The 26,265-nt window shown below is 43.4% G+C and overlaps 2 protein-coding genes across 2 annotated transcripts; both read left to right on the plus strand.

The window, feature by feature from the left end:
* Positions 1-2,683: 2,683 nt before the first annotated feature.
* rgn (regucalcin) lies at positions 2,684-10,914 on the plus strand. The gene is made up of 7 exons (XM_061226528.1): positions 2,684-2,810; positions 3,548-3,713; positions 5,366-5,548; positions 6,036-6,251; positions 8,333-8,464; positions 8,953-9,107; positions 9,574-10,914. The coding sequence occupies exons 2-7, from the start codon at positions 3,551-3,553 to the stop codon at positions 9,622-9,624; spliced, it is 900 nt and encodes a 299-aa protein (XP_061082512.1). The 5' UTR covers positions 2,684-2,810; positions 3,548-3,550; the 3' UTR covers positions 9,625-10,914.
* Positions 10,915-12,365: 1,451 nt separating this feature from the next.
* Positions 12,366-25,886, plus strand: plcxd1 (phosphatidylinositol-specific phospholipase C, X domain containing 1). Its single transcript, XM_061226551.1, has 7 exons — positions 12,366-13,021; positions 13,324-13,459; positions 15,171-15,313; positions 18,874-19,002; positions 20,870-21,025; positions 21,991-22,171; positions 23,126-25,886. Exons 2-7 carry the CDS (start codon positions 13,339-13,341, stop codon positions 23,368-23,370), a joined length of 975 nt encoding a protein of 324 aa, XP_061082535.1. The 5' UTR covers positions 12,366-13,021; positions 13,324-13,338; the 3' UTR covers positions 23,371-25,886.
* Positions 25,887-26,265: the final 379 nt, after the last annotated feature.

Below are 26,265 nucleotides of genomic sequence, written 5' to 3' on the forward strand. Positions count from 1 at the left end.
TTTCTGGTCTTCTAACACTTATCGTCTTCGCTGTCAAGCCGCCTGCAAGCTTTCAGCGCTCAGCCGATGTTCGATGTTAGTCCTCTGTTTTTAACTTTTGGGCTTGGCTGCGAGTTTGCAAGGAAACTTCTTACCAGGTTTTTTTTTTTCCGCCAAAGAAACGGAGAAGAATCGAATCGCGGAGGCCACGGACGTCACAGAAAAAGGCGAGAGATGTTTTCTCTTCTGGGACGATCTCCAGGACAGGCAGCAGGCCGGGCTAAAGTGTGACTGCCGCCCCGGAGGGCAGCGCATAGACGGCTCATTGTGCTCTCCAGCCGTGGAAGGGTGTAGCTGGCTTCGCCGGGATTGTTTTCTTTTCGTCGCACACCACCGCCGGCAAGCGGCTCCTCTTATTCGCTGCACGTACGGCCCGTTCGACCAATGACTGTCCAAGAACGGAACCATCTCGAGAGAATCCTGCGAGACGCACAAACTTCTGCCGCATTTTCCCGCTGTGTTAGGATGGATGTGCGTTTCAACAGCAGCCTACCAGTCCTAAATGCTAGATTGGGTAAACAGAATGACAGAGTAGAAGCCAATGGCCATCTCTGTTCTCTCTGATAGGATAGTGATAGGATAGGAAGTCTCTTCTTCCACTTCCTGATAACGATGCCTAACATGGCAACAATAACCACGTGGAGGTGGAGCCAGAGGGATAACTCCCGTTGGTTGGATCCTATAGACTGCCAATCTTGCTCGCCCACCAGCTGAGTCCGTTTGCTGTCTCGCTGACATTAAACAGCAATCTGAATTATGTTAATTCCCCCAAAAGTGATAAGTAACTTCATTATTAAAGGTTAGTGGCCAAATACCAGTGATGACATTTAAGCAGGGCTTAAACTCGTCCTGGCTGTAGTTATTGAGAGTGCTTTTAACGCTTCTGTGGTGAGTCAATTAAGTTAATTAAGAGGAGAGCGGTAGAATCAATATTCCACCTGTTACAGCATTCAGACCTCTACACAGCCGGGTTAGAGGATATAGGGCTCGGATTTTTCATACAGTAAAGGTGTAATTTTAAAAAACTTTGGATAGTTTCAGGAACGAGAACTGCGTTTGTGCAGAAACGGCAGCAAAGCCTTCCCGTGAGCTGGCCTTCAGCGAAAAACATTTAAATGTATTTTTCTTTTCTTTTTTTTCCCCAATAATTTATTTTCAGATATTTTTTGGATACAGAACATCTCCAAAGATAAGGTTTCATTCTTTGCCGCGTAACTGGGCGTGCCATCAAGGGTTTCCTGTGTACACGGTTGGCCTTCAAAGAACTCCCAGCTCCAGGAGCGGCGCGTTATTGTGTGGCCTAAAGCCCCCCTCTGGTGCTCAGCGGGAGACTTCCCCGATACGTGCGGATTAGCTCCCCACGAGTACTGTCCCACGAAGGCCACCACAAAATATCATAATAATAACAACCATAATAATAATGCAATGGAAGTCTGGCAGGTGTCACGGCCTTTATTCATAATGATCCGATATCTTGTCCCTGGCTAAGTATTTTGGGTTGATTTCAAATAAATTTGGAAGCAGAAATTTTGTGTAAGTGACATTTCTTGCCTAAAATGGCGCACTGCCGTTTTGCGCTTTTGCATTAAAAGCAATACATACCGGGTTCTTGGATGGAATCTCCAGCTAAAGCATTTCGTGCAGTGACGTACCCCGGAATAACCATCGCAGCGGAAATGAAAAATTCCTGCCTTTGCTTACTGAGTTTCTGCAGGACAGGAGTCTACTTGCTCAGATAAAATAAAAAATAATAATATATATATAATCTATATCTAGAGGCACTACTATGGTCAAAAAGCAGAAACAGGCTTTTAAATATAGTATCACAAATTATTATATTATCCCTGAGTGTATAACTATATGTTTTGTTATTCAACAGATGCAAATGTGTGTGCCCACACATCTGCCTAACATGGTCCACCAACTCCGTATGCCTGCAAAAAAGGTATAAAAATCTAACAGTAGCCTACTGTGCCCATCGCGGAAAATCTGGAACCATGACATCGTGACATCATGTCCTGACGTGTGGCCGGTATTTGTTTCATATTACCATTATGGCCACTAGGGGGCAGCAACGAATGTATTGTTAAATGTTGTGTGGGGAACTGTACAAAGCGCATTGCTCCCTTATGCATGCATGTCTGTGATCTTTAGCCATATTTTATACTCTAAGGATCTTGGGCCTACTACTTTAGGATTGAACCTTGAACAATTACGGACGGACTATTATATCGTTGCCTGGTCATATCCACTGATCATAGACTTGTAATGACTCGTGTGTGCTCCCTGTAATGCAGGGACTTAGCCAGGCTACATTGTCTAGATGTATATTGTAGTCGCTTCTAGATACTTTAGCTATTGGCTTAAGGGAAAGTTCATACATTTTAATGAACTTGTGGGTTTCGTTCTAATATGTAACATCTTATAATCGTGAGGGCAAACTGACATTTTTCATAGTCACGTTTATCCTGAATGGCCGGAGATTCAGTTAATTTATTGAAACACGTATTTGACATCCTCCGAGCCATAAGGCTTAGTCGTGTACTCATGGGTTAAATCTTGACGAATTGTTTTTACATTTACGCCAGTAAACGGCAGGGGCGCTAGACTCAAGGGCTACTGTTTTTAAAAACTCATTTTGCCCAATAATTTCTGCCCTAGATTCAGCTCGCGTGCAGGTTACAAAGTGCAGTGAACTGCAAATATTGCCTATACGAAGACCACAGTCTGGATAAGATATTATTTGTAGCAGTACACCCTCTGAAGAACGGGTAACTCGTCTGTTCATACTTCAAGTGTCGCGAGTGTTTAAAAACGCAAGAAACTTTGACAGTTTGTGTAGCGAATAGCGCAATACTTGTAATGCATTTAGATTAGCGAACGGAAATGAAAGTTTATTGTTGATAGTCTAACGCGCGTTGACAAACACCCAGCTAACACAATACTCGTGACTCAAGTATGTGTTTTTTTTTTTTCCATTCAACGGAACTCATGTGAATTAAACGGGTTCTAGTTTGGTTGGGTCTGTGTTAGTCACGGCTGGCTGATCCCACATACAAAAGGAACGTGCAGTGGTATAGTTCATGGGTGGATTCTACTCGGATGACAGAGGGCAGGCTAATCATGTGACAAGCTTACTGCACATAAAGTTAGGGTTCAAAGTAGTCAAATTTCTTTCGGTTGTTCCTGAACGAGAAAAGAGCGACAGAAACCACCTTTTCACCTTGCGCACCAAACGCTGACACACCACTGGAACTAGTTCATGCTTTTTTTTTTGTCAATGTAAATTACCCTGCCAGATTGCTGAAGTCGCGATTCTGTTGAACGAGTAGCTACGTGTGTAGGCTATGTTCGTGATAAATGCCTTGCAATGAGGTTGAGTGCCAATTTAAACGTATTTCTAAATACGAGCGGAAACTGGTAGCAACGATTGCTGAAATTCAAGGTTAAATAGCCGAAGCGCTTGTGTCCTAACCATGGTCCTAACGGACGCAAATGGCCGTTGCAGACGATGTCGTCCATCAAAGTGGAGTGCGTGGTTAAGGCCAGCAGTTCGATCGGCGAGGGCCCGGTTTGGGAGGAGAAGGATGGAACGCTGCTTTTTGTTGACATCTCGGGCCAACGAATCAGCCGCTGGAACGCCGAAACCAAGCAGACCGAGAGCATGACAACCGGTGCGTGGTGGTCAAGAACTGAGGACAAGGTGTCAATGACCCCCCCCCCCCCCCCCCCCCGTTTCAATGACAAAATATTAACTTGGAATTCTGCTTAGTGTGGTGTTAAAACGATGCATGGGCAGAATATCGTATTGCACGGGCCTAAAAGTTACCTAAACATGAAAATATACCTTAAATAATAAAAAATTGCACCTTCATAATTCACTGCCAATGCTTAATCACTCCCTACTCCCCAGCTAGACCACTCCGGTCTGCCAGCTCTGGTCGCCTTATGGTTCCCTCACTACGAGCACCTGGCGGTCGAGCTGCACGTTCACGCCTGTTTTCCGTTCTGGTTCCTCAGTGGTGGAATGACTTGCCTACCACTGTCAGGACAGCAGAATCCCTCCCCCTATTTCGACGCAGACTAAAAACACACCTTTTCAAACTATACCTTAGTCCTCCCTCCTGATTCCCCCCCCTTTCCGATATCCCTCTTGTCTAACCCAAAAAAAAGAATTGCACTTATGATGACTGTATGTTTAGAACAGCACTTCATGTGTATTTTACTAGTTTTGGATGTGTTGCTTTAACTTGTGGAAGAACCTATGCACTTGTAAATCGCTTTGGATTAAAAGCGTCTGCCAAATGACTAAAATGTAATAAAATACTTTTATTTAGACTGCACGTGGAACAATAATGCATTAATGGAAGCTAATTGTCATGGCTGTGGTAACATTGCTTGGCGGTGTAGTATAGCCATTCGGTTTTTAACCTAAAGGTTGCCAGTTCACTGTTAGGCCACTGCCTTTTAGGGCAAGGTATTTTTTGAGGACTGATTCAATTCAGAATAATTCAGTCCCAAGCAGACTTCAATCTTGGTTCAGCTTTATAACATGATCATGGAGAGAAGCACAAGCATTTGTAGTTCTCTGAAACTGTTAGGTTTTCACCTGTCTTTATAACTAGACAGACACAGATAAGTAGACAAAACACACAAGACACCTGCTATATATTACTCTGCTGCGGAAGGGAGCTCAAGGGGGTGACACTCTTCCTAACAGAGAGCAGTCCAAGAGCGCAATAAACCAGGCAGACAAGGATATAAAAATAAAAAAAACCTCAGATTTGAAAAAAAAAAAAGTTGTGCAACTTTGACATTATTACATTATTGGCATTTTGGCAGACACTCTTATCCAGAGGGGACGTACAGTTGATTAGACTAAGCAGGAGACAATCCCCCCCCTGGAGCAATGCAGGGTTAAGGGCCTTGCTCAAGGGTCCAACGGCTGTGCGGATCTTATTGTGGGTACACCGGGGATCGAACCACCAACCTTGTGGGTCCCAGTCATGTACCTTAACCACTAGCATCTGATAAACGCCTGTACTGTATGTAAGATGTAATACATTACATTACATTACATTACATTATTGGCAGACGCTCTTATCCAGAGCGACGTGCAGTTGATTAGACTAAGCAGGAGACAATCCTCCCCTGGAGCAACGCAGGGTTAAGGGCCTTGCTCAAGGGCCCAACTGCTGTGCGGATCTTATTGTGGCTACACTGGGATTAGAACCACGACCTTGTGTGTCCCAGTCATTTACCTTAACCACTACGCTACAGGCCGCCCTGTAATATTTGTTAATGAAATGTAATGTTCCCCTGGCAGAGAAGTTTGTAGGTGCTGTGGTGCCCCGGAGGTCCGGGGGGTACGTAATGGCCGAGGGAACTCGGTTTGCTGCTGTGGATTGGGAGAAGAAGACCTCCACAACCATCGCCTGTGTGGAAGCTGACAAGCCCAACAACCGCTTCAACGACGGCAAAGTGGATCCTGCCGGAAGGTTCTTTGCAGGTGAGAAAATTGAGGGCCTGAACCTGAGAGCCCAAAAACCAACAGGTGAAGTTTCTTCCCCAGCGGGAAGAAAAATGCATCAGTTTCTGTGATTTCTGTTTTGACATGATGGCCATGGTGTGAAATCCAGCTGTGACCAGCTTGAAATGGCAGCTACCTGCTGTTTCCAAACCTAGCTTGAGCTTGTGAAACCAGGTTGAGTATGGAGCTGGTCTAACTGGTCATCCTGCCACCAGCTGTTTCTTGCTTGAGCTGTTTTGTTCAGCAAGGGGCTATTTTATTTTGTCCTCTGCAAATACTGAGTAGACCCTGTCCAGGTTAGACGTGTAGGCACAGTGATAAACTAGATGGGCTGAGTGGTCTTGGAAGTCCTTATAAAGTATTCTAATATTCTTATTTATGTTGTGTGCGTGTGTTCTGTGTTTTGTGTGTGTGTGTGTGTGTGTGTGTGTGTGTGTGTGTGTGTACATACGTACGTACGTACCAGGTACCATGGCTATGGAAGTCCAGCCCACAGTCCTGGCGAGAAAGGAGGGCTCTTTGTACACTCTTCACCCGGACCACACTGTGGTCAAGCACTTTGACCAGGTGGACATCTCCAATGGCCTGGACTGGTCGCTGGACCACAGAATCCTCTACTACATCGACAGCTTGTCCTTCATGGTGGAGGCTTTTGACTATGACATACAGACAGGAAGCATCTGTGAGCAGAGACTGCTTTTTGCATATTCAGAGATTTACATTGTTGCATTTACATTACATTTTCATTTGTCATTTGGCAGACGCTTTTAATCCAAAGCGATTTACAAGTGCATAGGTTCTACCATAAGTTAAAGCATCACATCCATAACGAGTAAGATACTCATGAAGTGCTGTTCTAAACATATAGTCATCATAATTGCCTTTTTTTTTGGGGGGGGGTTAGACAAGAGGGATAGAGATATCAGAAAGGGGGGCGGGGGAAATCAGGAGGGAGGACTAAGGTACACTTTGAAAAGGTGTGTTTTTAGTCTGCGTCGAAATAGGGGGAGGGATTCTGCTGTCCTGACAGTGGTAGGCAAGTCATTCCACCACTGAGGCACCAGAACGGAAAACAGGCATGAACGTGCAGCTCGACCGGCAGGTGCTCGTAGAGAGGGAACCATAAGGCGACCAGAGCTGGCAGACCGGACTGGTCTAGCTGGGGTGTAGGGAGTGATTAAGGATTGTATGTAAGGTGGGGCAGTCCCCTTAGCAGCCTGAAATGCCAACACTAGGGCCTTGAATCGGATGCGTGCGGCAATAGGAAGCCAGTGGAGGCTAATGAGGAGCAGGGTGACATGAGCCGACCTGGGCTGACTGGTGATCAGGTGGGCTGCAGCATTCTGGACCAGCTGGAGGGGCTTGATGGCAGAAGCTGGGAGACCAGCTAGGAGGGAGTTGTAGTAATCCAGGCGGGAAATGACGAGCACCTGGACTAGGAGCTGGGTGGCTTTCTCCGTTAGGAGATGACAGATACGTTGTATATTGTAGAGGAAGAACCTGCAGGTTCTGGCAGTGGAGGATACTTGTGGAGCCAGGGTGAGGCAGTTATCAAGAGTCACCCCGAGATTATTTGCTGTATGGGAGGAGGAAACTACAAAGTCCTCAACAGTCAGTGAGAGGTTGATTGTTGGAGAGGACTTAGCAGGGCTGTAGATAAGCTCAGTTTTGGCAAGGTTAAGCTTCAGGTGGTGGGAAGTCATCCACACAGAGATATCAGCCAAGCAGGCAGAGATCTGTGTGGTGACCTGGGTATCGGGGGGGAAAGAAATAAAGAGTTGGGTGTCATCGGCGTAAGAGTGGTAAGAAAAGCCATGGGAAGAGATAACAGAACCAAGAGGTGTATAGCGAGAAGAGGAGAGGACCAAGAACTGAGCCCTGTGGGACTCCAGTTTGTAGGGGGTGAGGGTCAGAGACTGAGCCCCTCCAAGTCACCTGGTAGGAGCGACCAGAGAGGTAGGAGGAAAACCAAGCAAGTGCTGATCCTGTGACACCCATCCCAGACAGCGATGAGAGCGGAATCTCATGGTTGACTGTATCGAAGGCGGCCGACAGGTCGAGGAAGATGAGGAGAGAGGAGAGGGATTTGGCTTTAGCAGAGTGGAGTGCCTCAGTGAGAGATGGAGGAGTGAAGGAGATGGGATGAATATCAAATTTATTTCATTTCTGCTGCAGCCAAACACATTTGCTTAACGGACGTCATATCTTACCTATAGTGTGTCATTTGAGATGTGATCTGAATCATAATTTCAGATGTGATATGTTGGCTGTCATTGTTGTATGGCCTGGCTCAGGTTGAAGCCTCTGTAAAACATGACCAAATACACCCAGAGAATTAATGCCTGTAAAATATTGCCAAATAGCTGACATTTTGCGAGCTCTGACTGATGTTACGCTCTCCACTAGCGCCACACGTGTTGTTGTTTGTCTGTGTAGGGTCAATGAGCTTTCATCGCTTGATGAATTCAGTGCATAGACTCATGTACTCGCCGATACTCGATCCAGCATTGGGCTGTATCGGAGGCATTTCCGTTACTTGTATGGGAACACTTCTGGACATTACAGCACTGACACTGGCCTATAATTTAACTTTGGAGAAATCAAGGAGGATAACATTTTTTATTTTTTTTTAAGAAAAAAAAAAGAAAAAAATTAAGATTGATTTTATCTTAAAAATGGTCGGCATTGATGTGTGTCACGTGTCATGTGATGGCGCGTGCTTGTCTGATTGGTCAGAGAGAGGGAACAGTGTTTCTCACGCAGGTAACCGGCGGAAGGTCTACCTCCTGGAGAAGGACGAGGGGTTTCCAGATGGCATGTGCATCGACGCGGAAGGCAAACTGTGGGTGGCCTGCTACGACGGAGGGAGAGTGATTCGCATCGACCCACAGACAGGTGTGTGTGCATTAATGTATATCCGCCTGCGTGTGTGACCATGTGTGTGACTGACTGACTGTGTGTGTGTGTGTGTGTGTGTGTGTGTGTGTGTGTGTGTGTGAGATTGCGCAAGTGCGTGTGTAAATCATGAAATGAAAAGCAGGTTTTTCTGTGGACATGATTAAGGTAATGAGCTTGGCTTCATGGTTGTAGATTTGATTCCTGGGTGTGGCACTGGGACTTTCAGAAAGGTACATAAGGTGTGTGAGTGTGAGTGTGAGTGTGAGAGTGTGCATGTGTGTGTGTGAGCTTCAGTACATATCCACCTATATAAGATATACTATGGGCAAGTTTTTCAGACATAGATTAAGGCTAGTCTGAATGGAGAGTCTCCAAAGAAAACTAAGCTCAGTCTGTGTCAGCTCAAACCAGGCCTAAATGTGAAGAATATGTGTGAGTTACTCTGGAAAAGAGCATCTGTTAAATGCCTGTGATGTGTGTTTCAGGCACGCGTATGCAGACGGTCACGCTGCCTGTGGATAAAACCACTTCCTGCTGCTTTGGAGGGAGGGACTACTGTGACCTGTACGTCACATCAGCTACCCAGGGCATGGACCAGGCCTACCGGGCCAAACAGCCACTCGCCGGAGGTGTATTTCGGGTAAAGGCCTCCTGGACTGGACACATTCATTCTCTAGGAAAATTGATTTGCTGCACTGCTGTATCATGGGAAAATGGGAAATGGTTGGCATTTATATAGCGCCTTTATCCAAAGCACTGTGCAATTGATGCTTCTCATTCCGCCATTCTACACACACACACACACACACACACACACACACCAACGGTGATTGGCAGCCAACCAGCTCGTCAGGAGCATTTGGGAGTTAGGTGTCTTGCTCAGGGACACTTCGAGACACCCAGGGCTAAATCGAACCAGCAACCCTCCGACTGCCAGACGACCGCTCTTACCTCCTGAGCCAATGTCGCCATGACAGAAGGCATATTTCATTGTCAACGTTTGCGTTGTCAATTTTACATCAAGATGTGTTTTTAGATCAGTTTCATGGATTCATATGACAAATATTTTAATTTTTCTTCTTTTTTTTTCTTTTTTTTTTCTACAGGTCACTGGTTTGGGTGTAAAAGGCATCCCCCCGAATGCATTTTCTGGGTAAACCGGAGAACGGCAAATGTGAAATCTGTCCACAATCAGTCTCCAGCAAATGCTAAAAGACAGAATTAATTATTCATCCCGTGAATCTCACCTTTTCACGACAATCTCAGTGTTGCCAAAACTACATTTCAAAATCTCAGTCAAATTGGTAGATGCTGAAAATGTTGGTGTCTCACTGCCCTTATGTCACATCTAAAATGATTAATGGGCAGATGTAGTTCCCCGCTCTTACCACATGGTGGGGCTAAAGCAGGCGCGATCGGAGTGGCACTGTTGTTGATTAATCCACCCAGTGATCGTAGCATGTAAATATAATACACATAATAAATAAACACCATTACTAAAGCTCAATTGATCTCTGTAGGGATACAGTACTGTTAGACAGTATTTGGTATTTAGAAATAAGGTTGCAAACGGGAGGAATTTCCTCTGTAACTTTCGGAAATTGGGAATTTTCAATCTCATGACGCCACAGAAATTGGACGATTGTCTAGATTCTCCTGATAAGATGAAGTTACCTGTGGTTGAGATAAATAATTAGCCGAGGACAAGCAAGTCCATTTAAAATGTAAATTTTTTTAACCTCGTTTTAGTCAAAAGATTACTAATCTTTAAAGTTATTCCTAATACATAGGCCTATCTATTTTGCTGTCTTAAAAGGAAAGGATTAAAATATATCAGGCTTCTCTGCAGAAAAAAAAATATTTTAAATAAATAAATAAATAAAAACATAGAACAAGTATTACAACGGTGTGCTTTCATTTCCGCGCAGAGCTGAGAGCACTCATGAAGTCTATTCGGAAAGCTCTGCTAAATTATTTGTGTAAATGCATTTCCCGAAAGATTTACGGTCAAATTAGTTCTGCTCACGTTTCATAAATGAGGCCCAATGTGTGGAAAATATTTTCAGCGACTCCTGTAATGGGACCGACGCATAAGAACATTTCGGGTATTCTACGGTTAACGGTATGAATTCCCTCAAAATTCCTAAAAAAAAAACGGAATCCCTATTTAGAAGTTTAATATTTTTTCAAGATTGTCCATTTTGACCAGACAGTAAAATCTGATCAAAAAAGATTTTAAAGAAAAAGAAGATGAAGCTGCAAAAGTGAAGAGCATCCTGAAGATTGTGAAGAGCATACTGAAGATTGAGAAGATTGTGAAGAGCATCCTGAAGATTGAGAAGATTGTGAAGAGCATCCTGAAGATTGAGAAGATTGAGGTGTGGTGCAGGACACACAGCCACTATTCAGTTTTAGATTTTGAATAAATTTGCTAAAATTTCTAAAAACATGTTTTCACTTCGTCATTATGGGTTATTGTGTGTAGATTGGTGGGCGAGAAATGGCTATTTTATCCATTTAAAATTAAATCTACACAAAGTGTGAAATGTGGTCTCAGTGGACTGTGAATGTGGAATGATTGTTGGTGGCAGACAGGGTGGTTTGAGTATCTCAAAAACTGCTGATCTCCTGGGATTCATTTTACAAAGCATGGTGTGAAAAGCAAAAAATGTCCAGTGAGCAGCAGTTCTGCAGGCGGAAACGCCTTGTTAATGAGAGGTAAGAAGAAAAGAGCCAGACTGGTCAAAGCTCACATTACAACTGTGGTATGCAGAAGAACATCTCTGAACATACAACGTGCCAAACCTCTCAAGTGCATAGGCTACAGCAGCAGAAGACTTAAGTCTAAAAAAATAAGTAATAAATATGTAATGTATATCCATGAATTAGACAATGTTTGCCTTCCACCATTAACAAAATATGGCCTATTCATTCTTGAGAAAAATCATCAGCCTAATCTATGTAGATAACAAGATTCGAGCCAGACATTTGGAAAATCTTTTACCCTTAATAATTAACCCAGATCAGATTAGGTTTATTCAGAATGCTCTTTCTAACACAAACATGTTGAACCTGTTTAATGTAATTCAACTCGCCAACTAGGTCATATCACTTGATGCAAAAAAAGGCATTCAGCAGGATAGAATGGCAATGTTTATTTGATGTCTTCAATAGATTTGGGTTGTGTTAGGCACTGGTCTCATTTAGTGGGTTAAACCTTTATACCACACACTTGTTTACTTTTTTCTTGTATGTGTGTTTTTCGTTCCTTTCTGCCACTGTGATCCTGTACTTGGGATGTACATGGATTGTGTTTGTGAACCTCATACGAATAATTTTCATTTGCAAAAAGCAGCTTCACGGGTGATTGCACGGTTAAAATGTATACTGGCAACTTCCGCCTACACCTTTTAGGTCAATATTGTTATTCATTATTTGTGCATTCTTTCTGTAAAAATTAATAAGGACCGAAATAAATTACTTCTACTACTACTTATACTACCATTACTGGATGTCCGGGGAAAACGCTTCTAATCGTTTTACTGGTATCAGCGTTTTGCGCACCAATCACCTTGTGGCCTAACAAAATGCAACTCGCTTAGATATATATGGCCTATACCTAGTTTTATGTGCATTTTATGTTAATAAGCTGGTCTGAAACTGGTAGCCTAATATTTTACCAACACATGTATTCTCTCTCTCTCTCTCTCTCTCTCTCTCTCTCTCTCTCTCTCTCTCTCTCTCTCTCTCTCGCACTCTACTGGCTCTTTAAAAGGGTTGCTTACCGTAGCATCTCCCGATTAGGCGGATACGAGTCCCCGCCTTCTACAAACTAGCGACGCTTTCAGGCGTACTGGGTCAAAATACCGCCCATAATTTTATACCCACCCTAATATAAACCTCGCTATTCTGTCTTTCATGTAGCGATTATATTATGTGATGGCGATGCCAGGATAATTTCACATTTGAACTTGTTTTTTTTTTTTTTTGGGTGGCGGATAGTGGTTCACATTGCAGATGAGTTTTCCGGACTATCCTATTACCGCCGTGCTTTTGCTTTCAAGCCAGCGCCGAAGGATTTCAGCACCGCACATCCAAGTACAACCTGACACGGGCAGTGGATGACTCTATGTTGTTTCATTACCGTCCCTACCTGACAAGTTGGGCGTTTCGGAGATTCTTTGAATGGATCAAGCGGAGTGAACATGTGACACGCCCTTCTGATAAGTGTTAAGACATCAATGCCTTTTCAAATTCTAGCCTACAGTAGAACTTGACTGACCGGCCAGTAAAGTAGCCTACTGCAGAACGTGACGTTAGAGACAGCTGTAGGTGCCAGTTTGGTAATGCGTAGGCTAACGTATAACTAATTTAAGTGTCAAAGCATTTTTATTTATGGGTCGTGTATGAATATAGCTACTGAACACGCGTCTAAACGTAGTCTATGCGAGTAGATTTAAGGCATTTATGTGAAGATATCGCTTTATCTTTGTTCTAAGGCGTTGTGGGTCGTATGTATTCTGCGTTCTCAAAGCCCGGATTACATTGAAAGGGGTTTGTACTTTTTGTAGCCTTATTGTTCTATGTATCAACTACATCGACGTTCATTGTATGGCCATGAATAGCCTACGTTTTATATTAAATGTAAACTTACAGCCTATAGCCATTGTACATCAATCAAGCCCATAGGTATTCGCGAGCATAGCTCTTGTCTATATTTAGCATGCGAAACTAACCAGGAACGGCAATTTTATTTATTTATTTATTTATTTATTTATTTATTTATTTATTTATTTATTGAGCAAGATACAATGGAAACATTAGTCTAAACCGAAATTCACATTTTCACGCATAAGGCTGAATAGACAGAGATGTCCTCGGTGGAGACGACCGGCTATCACGGGTCCCTGAGGGACTTGCCGACTGACAACTGGATGTCCCATCTGCCGCGCTCGCTATGGGACGTGCCCCTTTGTAACTTGGCCATCCCAGGTAAACTGACTGTTCGTCGTCTGTCGTGTGGTGTTATAGCCTAGTGCCGTCATTTTCGGGGGGGATGCATATATGCTCTGTGTATTCGTCGCGCCCAGGGTCTACATGGAGAATTTCTGCATTGATTATGTGTTTTTGGGGCTGAACCGCCATGCTGAATTATGCAGGTGTCTCGAGGGAACTTGAAGTGTGAGTGTACTACGGTACGGGCAGTGTTTTAGTGCTTTAGGAAGAAGTGAAGTGTGGGCGTGAGAATTTAAGAGGTGTTTGGTTTCATGCCTAAATGCTTTCAGTAAGATGTGTTCTCAAGGTCAATATTACAATATGTTTCAATCGCACTTTTCTCACCACTGGAAAAAAATATTCCGAAACTTAAAATCAATGAGATGAAGAATAGCACGGTTATTACACAGCATCATGCCGAATCTGTTATTTTGTTGTGCTTTTGCTTAGAAACTGCAATATCTTTTCAAATTGTAGGCTAGTCGTAAAAAAAAGGAAACGGAATGAGAAAATAATAGTTTTGATTGTAAGGCGAAGTCGTATATTTTAGTTCATTCCTTTCTCTTTAACGTAAGTTTTACAGTTTGTACAATTGTAGGTGTTTGTGTGTGTGTGTGTGTGTGTGTGTGTGTGTGTGTGTGTGTGTGTGTGTGTGTGTATGAGAGTGTCCACAATTAATATGAATTCATAAGCCAGCATGCAGTATATTTAAATATATAATGCCAAACAGTATGCCCAAAATATTCACAACCTTGATAAAGATGAGCATATCATATGCTCAGAAATTGGTGAATGTTATACAAGGTTTTTTCTTCACGATTAATTTTGCGTAATGGAGAACTGTATATTGGCCTCCTATAGCGTCGAAAGTATGAAAATTAAGGAAATGCGTAAAATCCTGGTTATACATCACAGATGGTTGTTGACCGTCAGGAGATGATTAGAAACAGCATAAGATTGCATTCCACGTACCACATTCGAATCTTGCACGAGTACACGAGAAGTTAGAGGGTGCAGGACCAGTGGTGGACCTGCCGGGCCGAGTGCATTTCGTCCCAAACGCGCAGTGAGGCAGGTCCAACGGAAATGCGAGAGACGCTGTCCAAGATCCATTAAACACAGCTGCGTCTTAGGGATGAGACGTCTCCAGATTTAGTGCCAGACATCGCCTCCGCACCAACAGGCTTTTCTGAAGGGTTGCCAGAGAAAAAGCCTTGATGAATGCAATCGACAAAAACGGGCTTCTGGAGGGAGTTTCTTTGTTAAGGTCAAAGGAATCATGAACTCCAGCAACATTTTGGCCAATAATTCTGATTCTCTGGACTCTATAGTGTTATCCTTGCTAAGGGAGAGATCCCAAAGTATTGGAAGCAGGGTTGTATATGTCCATGTGAAACTTTTGTTTTGTGAAATAAATGTATTCTTATTTAAGTTATTTTAAGTTATTTTACTTGATTCCATAGTATTATGTTTTCCATGAATTAAAATATAGCAGGACTTGCATTATGTAAATGTCTATCCAACAGACTTTCCTCTACATCTTTCTGAAGGATGTGAATAATTTTTGAGGGCAATCGTATACATTTATTTTTAGGCTGACATATTTTAACATAATGTATGTTGTTATGGGAATATTTGAACACCTTTTTGTAGCAGTGTGCAGGTGTGCAGGACCAGAGCTTGAACACGTGTGTTTCCCGTTTTGCAGGAAGTCACAACACGGTGACATACTGCCTGGACAGGAACGACCGGTCCCCAGTGGACCTGACGCAGCCGGACATGTTACGCAAGCTGGATAAGTACATGAAGCCCCTCATCCGCCCCTTCGTGTACAAGTGGGCGATTACGCAGGTGGGCAACGATACAGGTGAACTCTAATGCTCCTAAATCGATGTCCCGATTCCTTTAAAAACCCAAGCAGGAACCTGGCTGTTTCGCTTGTGGACTTGCAGTGGACTTGCTTTGCATTCCGTAATGAATGAACTGCAGTGAAATTCATTAAGGAGAGCAGGTTAGTTGGTTATTAATATAGCCAAGGAAATGTATATAGGGCACACAATGGATGTGTTTGCCCTTTTTTTTTTTTTTTTTAACACTGAAAGACAGCTGGAGATTATGTAATTTCCTGCTTGTAGCCAATTAGCTTTGTAACAGGCAATATTATGGTGTGGCTGTCCTGTGTGGATTTTTTGCTTCTCTGGATATTTTTTTGGTCAGGCTGGTTGTATCTGTATTCTTACGGCAAACGACAGCTGTTTGTTGATCCTCTGGGTGGTACAGGGATATTGAGCAAAGCGTGTTGAATACATGTGACCAAATACTATTAATTGGAAACATAACATAACATAACATAATGGTGAGAACAGGCCATTCAGCCAAGCAATGCTCTCCTTTTCCTGCCCCCAAGTGTACCTACTGCCTAATTTGCCTAAAAGCTAAATAGTATCTAGCACCGTATCAAGCTTGGTCTTGAAAACTAAACACTTTGGCCCTGTTTCTTATAGTCTTTTCTTATGCTACATATCGTATATAGTATATCACATTTCTTGACAGATCTACTGTGTAGCGCATTGGTGACCATGGCCTAAACACAATAAATCAGACTTGGCTCGTGTATCCTTTAAATCGGGATTAAATCCCGTCTCTAGACACGGTCGGATTCGGGGCGGTATTGCATCCGAATGTAAACGTCCCAGCGCGTGTGTCTTCACCCGACATTCCGCTGACCAACGGCATCCCATAATAATCACGCAGGAGCCCTGTCGTCGAGCGGGTCGTCAGGTGGAATGGAACACTTGAGCACGCAAACTCTGGGATGTGTGATCTCGGTTTGAATCCTGGATATAGACATGACTCTGTCTGTCAGTGTCGGAGACGGGTTTAAATAGGGCCTATAACATCTGAAACGGCATCTGCTGATGGCTGTGAGCAGAGGAAGCGCACTCTGTGGCCGGCAGGGAGAAAACACTCAGGAGTGATGAGCTGTTGGCTCAAGGGGAAATAGGATTTCAGTGTGGATATTTGGCAGAGTGTGTGTGTGTGTGCATGGTTTTAAATGGACGCGTGGCCTAGTTAGAACCCATAGCCAAACCCATTTTTTTTAATATCAGTGGTTACATATTTAATTTTTTCTTCCTGATAAACGGCACATCTGGCATTAGCAGTGGTGGACCGCAAATGCAGTTCCATATACTAACATCATAACATAATTATAAAGCGACCTCTGTTCTTCGATCCAAGGTCCCTCTTAATTGCTCAATCCATTGGTCTGCCCAGTTCCACACACCTGGCCTTCCTGCTATAAATTAGGGAAACGGACAAACCTTTCCCTCATTTACAGAGACCTGATGAAGGTGAAGCAGAACAGATTATAAAAGATTAGGAAAAAAGACGGTCACTATGGTACTCCGTTTGATTGCTATTCATTTGATATTGAAATTAATTTATCGTTGCAATTTTAAATAGGCTGCTTTTGTAACATGGGAAGTATATTAGCATATCTGTAATGGTCTAAATGACCTAATCGGCTCTGTAATAGCTGAAGTAAGGTTAGCTCTGTGTCAAGTACAGCAGGCTCACTGTGCATTGGGACTGGTAAAATGGCCAAAGCTCTTGACCCAATTTCCATAGATACTTTGTATGTGCCGTCTGTTTTGCATGCATGTCTCTCTTTTGGTTTATTAGTTTTGTTTATTGAAATATAGCAAAGGTTGCACTATCCCTACCATTATAGGTAGCAGATGGTGGTAGCAGTAATCTGTGGTATACATTTTTAATCCTTATGCATATCACGTGAATGGCACAGAATACATATCAGCTGTAGATGAGGTTATATTTAATTCCATTATTGTTTATAGAAACCTTCTGTGAAATTCTATTCTATCCTTCTATTCACATACACTATTGCTGCTGTAAATCTCCTGTAGATGACGACTAATAACGTCGGTGTGGTCGACTGTAAGAATCTCCCTCCAAATAGACCAAAAAGCGGAAGTATTTGAGAGGCAAAGTGTGTAGTCTTACCGTGCGCTACTGGAACGGGATTAATGAAACGTTATCTCTATTATCTGACTACAAAATAATGTTACAACCATTATTCTGTTCTAACTGTTAAACATAAAAAACTGCAAATGTCCGCCAATAGTATGGATCTATACAAATTACTATCTATCTCGTTAATCGCGGACGTGCCTCTGTCCAACAATGATACAATTGTGCGTCTCGTGACGGCACGAGTGTATATGTGAGTGACGTCAGGGTGAGAGTCAGAGAGGATACGGGTTAAAGTGACTGGAATGTATTAGCAGAATGTGCAATAATAGCAATATGCAATGGTGCACTGCAAAATGAGTAATGCAAGGCTATACGCGAATGGCGCGCAGCAGGTCGTATTAGCGAGTCTTCTTGAACCCTGGAAAACAACAAATCATCAAATAAACACGATCAAAAAACGGCAATGACAACAATGATCCCGCTGGCGCTATCGCTCTATGTCCTACAAACCTGGTTAACCTTTGCAATACGGCTGGCTGCTGACTCGCAGGTACCTTGAATTACCTGTGCTAATTTTTAAACTGTATTCCAATATCTTTATTGAGCGCCCATTGTACCGCATCAACAATGGCGCCATACACTGTATGTGGAAGATTATACAGACGATTGTCACTGCTATAGCAGTTTTGAGAGCAGAATTACGCAGAGGCAGCGCAATGCTTCTCCGAGTGGAACCAAGCCAGGACAATGCAAGTCAATAAACACTTTACGAGAGGAAATTAAACGTTTGTTGAATGTTAACGCTGACCAGCGGGAAGATCACTGAAACGCAAAACAGGTTTGCAGTACAGCAACCGTCATCACACGGATGGTATGGCCTGGCTTAAACAACCTGGGAGGCCTTTATGCAAATTTCCGTGACAAATGATCCGTGAGATTGTCTCTCTCTTAACATGCTTAACAAACACAACGCACAGAACAAACCTCTGAACCCATAATGCTGTTCAATAAATGCACATGCACTATTGCTGTTTAATAAATGCATATGCAGTATTGTTTAATAAATCCATATACAGTATTGCTTAATGAATTCATATGCAGTATTGTTTAATGAATCCTTATGTAGTATTGTCTAATGAATCCATATGCAGTATTGTCTAATGAACCCATATGCAGTATTGTCTAATGAACCCATATGCAGTATTGTCTAATTAACCCAAATGTAGTATTGTCTAATGAACCCATATGCAGTATTGTCTAATGAACCCATATGTAGTATTGTCTAATGAACCCATATATAGTATTGTCTAATGAACCCATATATAGTATTGACTCTAATGAACCCATATGTAGTATTGTCTAATGAACCCATATGCAGTATTGTTTAATTCATGCACGCGCTCATTCTGTTTTTCAAGGAGTGCAGTGTGAAGGAGCAGCTGGATGCAGGGGTGAGGTACTGCGACCTCCGGATCGCTCACCGGCCCAACGACCACTCCAGTGACCTGTACTTCTACCACGGGGTGTACACGACCGTGACCGTGGAGGTAAGCGGTCAGAACGGGACCTGTTGCGTGACGAGTCCACAGCGCTGTGTGAGATGCACAGACCCACACTGACTGTGACCCACACTGACTGTGACCCACACTGACTGTGACCTACACTGACTGTGACCCACACTGACTGTGACCTACACTGACTGTGACCCACACTGACTGTGACCCACACTGACTGTGGCCCACACTGACTGTGGCCCACACTGACTGTGACCCACACTGACTGTGGCCCACACTGACTGTGACCCACACTGACTGTGACCCACACTGACTGTGACCTACACTGACTGTGACCCACGCTGACTGTGACCCACACTGACTGTGGCCCACACTGACTGTGACCCACACTGACTGTGACCCACACTGACTGTGGCCCACACTGACTGTGACCCACACTGACTGTGACCCACACTGACTGTGACCACGCAGTCGCAGTCAAGAGACGTGAAATCTGATCCTCAAAGATCATTCCGGGTAATGACACGGACCCTCGCGTGGCGAGCTGGTGATCAGATTAAGTGATGAGGTTACTCCGGATTGGCTGAGCCAAAAAGGACTTACCTTCCTGCTGAAAAAAAACAAAAAAAACAGCTCAAGCTTGGTTGACCAGTTCACACCAGCTCCATACTCAACATGGTTTAACCAGCTCAAGCTATGTTTTGAAACAGCTGGTAGCTGGTATTTCAAGATGATCATAGCTGGATTTTACACTAAGGCTGTCAGGGTTTTACATCAAGCTGTGGTATGCACTAGTGTCCCTGTGCTTTTTATGTGACATTTTCTAAATCACAGGAAAGGGCTTTGTGCGTTGACAGTGGTGCAGAAGTTGATTCCTTTCTCTTTACAGCACATTGCAGTAGACATGCACATACATTATGGCATATTAAATTACATTACATTACATGACAGGCCTTTAGCGGACGCTCTTGTCCAGAGGGACATACAATAAAGTGCAAATCGAATACAGGGACAAGTGCGATGAGGACACTAGAGGTGTATGTCCTCAAATGTGCTCGGCTAAGCGTCAAATGGTAAATGGACTGCATTAGTATACCGCTTTTATCCAAAGCGCTTTACAATTGATGTCTCTCATTCACCCATTCACACACACACACACACACACACACACACACACACACCAACAGCGATAGGCTGCCATGCAAGGCACCAACCAGCTCGTCGGGAGCAACCGGGGATTAGGTGTATTGCTCAGGGGTACTTCGACACACCCAGGGCGGGGCATCAAACCAGCAACCCTTCGACTGGCAGACGACCGTTCTTACTCAGAGCCCTATCCTCACAGCAGTGCATTCACGTATTTCGCCTTTTAGCATTTATTTTATTTGTATGTTTTCATGTGTGATTATTGTCTGATTATGTTGTTCTACGTTTACTATATTTGCTCATTGTGTGCAACACAAATTCCCTTCGGGCCAATAAAGTTTTTCAATTAAATTAAATTAAATTACATTTTCAATTCATTTATTCAGAGCAGTATTTTTTTTCCCCCTTTTTTATATATATATATATTTCTTTCCATCAAATCTATTTACAGCTTGATATTTTACTGAGGCTATATATGTGTTCAAGGTTACTCCAGCAACACACCAGCTGTGAAATGAATTCAACACCTTTGAGTTACAAAAGCAGCCCCCCCCCCCCCCATCATTGTGCGGCCCTGCTACCTGATACAGGATTAGCATGCAGGAAGATCGTAGCGGGGTCATTCAGCAGCCTCTTTACGGGATTACGTTTCAGCAATGTAGTGTTTTTCGCGAGCCCTTTCACACTGCGCGCTACAGGCTGTTCGACGCCGTGTTACGGGGCATTTCACGTCCCGTGTTTGTGTGTTTTGCAGACCGTTCTGAAGGAGATTCGGGAGTGGCTGGATTCCCACCCCCGAGAGGTGGTCATCCTCTCCTTCAGTCACTTTCAGGGCCTCAGCCAAGACCTGCACCGGCTGCTCATCGAAACCATAAGGAATGTATTCGTCACCAAGCTCTGTCCAAAAACGGTGGGCTTCATCTACGGTCATGTTCTTCTCTTATATTGGTAGTAGAGTTCTCATGTAGTTTCTGTGAGAAACATTCAACTTTCTCAATAAAGTGTGAGTGTTTTACGAAGATGCCGGGTGGCTCAAAAATGGGTGTCTACGATACAGTCTGATATTAAATATCTACTAACTAGTAGACATTGTCATCAGTGGTAAATGTATTTGCTGCACATCTTGTGAATTTGCTGATTCTAAAGCTGGAGGTTTCTTGTTAAACCAGTAAATTGTTGCTCAGGATGATGGCAGCAGCCTCCGGCTATGCGCTGGGACCAGCAGACTGGTTCTACCAGGCCCACGGGGTGTCACACAGTTAGCTGCAGCCTCTGGCTCCTTTTGTTATGCTGACCAGTGGGAAGATCACTGAAACGCAAAACAGGTTGCAGTACGGTGACCTTCATCACACAAGCTGGATGGCCTGGCTTAAACACCCTGGGAGGCCTTGATGCAAATTTCCATCTGATCTGTGAGGTCCTGTCTCTCTCTCTGAGAGGATGACGTAGGATCTGTTCACCAACATAACATGCTTAACTATGCACACAGAACTCACCTCTGAACCCGAAATGCTGTTTAATAAATGCATATGCACTATTGTTTAATAAATGCATATGCAGTATTGTTTAATAAATGCATATGCAGTATTGTTTAATGGATGCATATGTAGTATTGTTTAATGGATGCATATGCAGTATTGTTTAATAAATGCATATGTAGTATTGTTTAATGGATGCATATGCAGTATTGTTTAATAAATGCATATGTAGTATTGTTTAATGGATGCATATGCAGTATTGTTTAATAAATGCATATGTAGTATTGTTTAATGGATGCATATGCAGTATTGTTTAATGGATGCATATGCAGTATTGTTTAATGGATGCATATGCAGTATTGCTGTATAACGCTGCGTCTGACTTTGCGCCGGACAGGAGTCGACACACCTGAGTAACCTGTGGCACCTGGGCTATCAGGTGATCGTGTCGTACGAGCACGCCGTCCTGGGGCGTCACGAGGACCTCTGGGGCCCCGTCCCGTACTGGTGGGCCAACAAGTGCCGCGCGGACCTCCTGGTCGAGGAGCTGGAATGCCGGAAGCGGCGCGGTCGCCCAGGTAACCAAGGCGGAAATACCACTGCATTCCGGGTCGGTTTCCAGGGCGACGGGGATCGCGTGAGACAAGACCAAACTAGACTTGCTTTTCCAGGCGAGATAGGACAAAGAGGGTGATCCTTTAAGGCGGCCTGTTAGCGTAGTGGCTGAGGTACGTGACTGGGACGTGCAAGGGGCGACATGGCTCAGGCAGTAAGAGCAGTGTCTGGCAGTCGGAGGGTTGCCGGTTCGATCCCCCGCCCGGGCTGTGTCGAAGTGTCCCTGAGCAAGACACCTAACCCCTAAATGCTCCTGACGAGCTGGTCCACGCCTTGCATGGCAGCCAATCACAAGCTACCTGCTGTTTCAAAACATAGCTTGAGCTTGTCAAACCATGTCATGCTGGGAGCTTGTCTGAACTGGTGATCCAGCTAAACCATGTCTAGACATTAATGGTGGAGACATTTCTGCCTTGTACAGAACCGACTACCATAAATTCTAAATGGCTGTTAACTAACGTTGGCTAGACATCTCACTCGTAAATAAAGGTAGCTAGCAAGCAAAATTGTTGGTGGGTAACATCTTTGTATTCAATGTTCTTAACCTAGCTAGCTGTACAGGAACTATTTGTTTAAGTTCCAAACATAACTTTTATAGCTGGTAAAGTTACTAAGACTTGCGTTGCATACAAGGCTACAGTTTTGTTTTTTTGTAAAAACAGTCCATTACGTATACAGCCACCGCCTGGCAGTTTAAACCTTGTACCAGTTATCACTTGGCATGGTACACCATATGGTTTTAATTACACTATCAATGTTAAAAGTAATTTTCAGGCCTAGATAAAATTGCTACACGACAAGCTAGTTGAATAGTGTGCACAAGCATTACAGCTGTGCCAGGGGGCAAACAGATGCCTTTATGCCCCCTCCAGTGGACATGCCCTTACAATGACACTGGTTTATGTATTCTTTGACAGGGGGGTTCTTTGTTGCCGGCATCAACCTGACCGAAGACCTCAAATACATCTGCTCGCACCCCACCGAGTCTCTGAAGGACCTGGTGACGTCCACGTACCCTCACCTGCTGGAATGGGTCAAGGCCCAGTCTCCAGGTTCTGGATCTGCGTCTATCAACATCATTGCGGGGGATTTTGTAACGGAGGGCCAGCTGGTGCCAATAGTTATCTCGCTCAACGAGAAGCTGCTGCAATGGACACAGTGAGGCTCCTTCAGGCTTGACTCGCGGCACCTTTGAACCACTTTATTTAAAGAATGGTGGGAAGAGTCGCATTTTGATTTACAGCATGAAAACCCTAAAATTGGAAATTGTAATTCAGCTTTTTTTTTTGGACAATAACTAGCGCTGTATGTTTATACTTAAATTTTCTGTATTTATTTTGGGTATCATGGGCCTAGTTTATCATGTGCTCAAATTTTAATTGTAAAGTATGAATGCACACATTTTCACAGAATATTTATGATTGCTACTGACTCTGCATACACACAGTTCATTGTGATGGAATTGGTGTCCTTGCATGACAATTTTTTTTTTTTTGCATTGTTTTTCTCTGCATTTTGGAATGCCGAATGTGAACTTTGAGCTGGTCCCATCTTCACAAAACTTGTCAGTGACTGTATGGAGGTTCCAAAGTACACGTGCAAGCATGTTGGTCCTCCCGTAGCTAGAGGGCAGCATTACGATCAGCTACAGGCTCACAGCTGGTGAATGCAGCTTACAGGTTGACCGACTGACCCGTGTTTTTGGGTTATCACAAGATGACCACCCTCGATGAAAGCCCTGCCCTGTTAACGGCATATGTTGTGTTAATCCTACCATTTAAACACTCAAGGGAACATTGTGGCCAATAGGACAATAGAATGTTTTTATGGGAATTCCCCTCCAAATGACACCTTTCCCTCCATGTGTTGATGGTTGTTGGGAAGATTGCGTTGCTTCCAGTCACAGGTGGAACAGACCTGTGGGTCAGTAGGGTATCACCACTGCACTGCACAGAAGTGCCTCACCAGAATGCTCCCACCACTCAACGCTTGAGCACAACGTTTGATGGCTTTATCAGTATCAACAATAAAAATTGCACCAGGCAGGTATTTCACCAAGCATGGATTCCTGATTTAGCTGGACAACTGAGCTGAGTAAAACCCGGAACCCTCCCAAATCTGGACTGCAGTAGAAAAGAAAATAGCTGTTCCAGGTTTTACTCAGTGCAGTTGTCCTGCAAACTCAATAATCCTGCTTTTGGGCTGAAGTCAACACCTGCTCACTACTCCTGAATACCAGTACCTCATAGCTAATATGAGGAAGTTATTAACGCACAGAAGTCGTTAAAATGTTTAACATAATTGAGTGTTTTCTTTTTTTTTTTTTTTTTCCTCCATTCCCCATCACCTCTTATTATACCTCGGATAACATGACTTTATAATAATTCCATGAATTTATATGCACAATATTTCACAAAGCGACTTGTGAAATGGCTTCTTCACACCTCAGCCAATGTGAATTGGCAAAGAGGAAACATACAGGGGATAAATATGAACAAAACACTCTGGAAAACAACAGGGGTGATCTTTGTTGCCGTCATGGGAGAATACCAAAAGCCTGAGGCCTCCGTTTCTCAGTGATGCGAACAGCTTTCACCCAGAGCTAAGATGCAGTGTGTATGTGTGTGTGTGTGTGTGTGTGTGTGTGTGTGTGTGTGTGTGTATGTGTCCTTCAGGGCAGTGTGCAGGGAGTGTTTTTTGTGTTGTAGCCCACTTGCACTTAGTACCATCCACAGCAGCTGGATCATCTTGTCATAGTTATGGCACCCCTCTCGTTTTCTAACTGGTTAAAATACAGGTTTTTACTCGTACTTGTTACTTGTAAATATGCATCACATCATTTCAAAAAACATTACCATATGTAGCCTCTACATTTGTGAGTGAATATAATTGTTGGAAGCACAAGTAGAGTCTGTCATGCAACTAGGCTCATGGAGTCCTATTATGAGTTTTATGACTTCCACCAATTGTCATTCACAGACTAATTTTAAATGAATCTATTCTACACTATATATCTATTTATCTATTTATCACTTGATAAATAAGGCCCAGTATGTGCAGTGGTTTTTAAATGTACTTTTTAAAACGTATTTCAAAGTTGACTGGCTGAAGAATTTCTGCTTACTTGAGGAACAGGAGGACCGTTGGGAAATTGTATTAACTATTGGGTTATTAACGATGGGTTATTCAGCAGAGACAAACCACGGGGGGAAAGAATCCAGTCTTATCACCTGAAAAATACAATAGCTGAGTCGCAGTGAATCAGCACACTTTGCACAAAACGGCACATCATACGTAATCGCACAAAGCTAGTTGCACAAAGCACAAATGCGTCTTCCTGGAGCATCAAGAAGTAATTTGCATGAATAATACAAACGCCTGTATGAACAAAGAAGCCTAACTCTGAAAGCACTCCGATATCTGCTTTGAAATGGACTGAAAATTATGCTTGGTGTAAAAACCACGAAAGACTTCAGGGAAAACCTGTTCTTGGCCTGTTCATAGAGACGTGATTCCTTGAATGAAATTTAAAATAATCAGATGCCAATCTGCATGGTTTTCCCAAGCAATCCCGTGTATCTTCTCTATGCATGACCTAGTCAGGAAAAGTTGTTTACAGGTCTCCAAGGTGTGATGGAATGTTTTGCAATTTAACATTAAAGTTGGATTTTAATGCATCACGCATGTGTTTTTCCTTGGTGTTTTGGTCTAGCATTGCTTCAGGCTCTTTGCTTGTTTGGTCTATTGAAGCTTGGCTTGTGGTGAAACAGGTTCTTGACTTTGTTTGGTCTATTTAAAAAGAAAAGAAGAAGTGTTTAACACATTGGTAGAAGGTTTCTGTGTGGTTCTGCATTTCATATTGGTATCCATTTCTTCTGGGTACTCTGGTTTAATCCCACAGTGATGATATGCAGGTTAGACTAATTGGAGCCTCTAGATTGCCCCTAGGTATGAGGGCGTGAATGAATGGCGTGTTTGGATTTGCGACCTGTTCAGGGTGCATTCCTGCCTCTCTTCCAGTGCATGCTGGGATAGGATTCAGCCCCCTTCCACAAAC

Source organism: Conger conger, chromosome 17, assembly GCF_963514075.1.
Source record: "Conger conger chromosome 17, fConCon1.1, whole genome shotgun sequence".
In the NCBI taxonomy this organism is placed as follows: domain Eukaryota; kingdom Metazoa; phylum Chordata; class Actinopteri; order Anguilliformes; family Congridae; genus Conger; species Conger conger.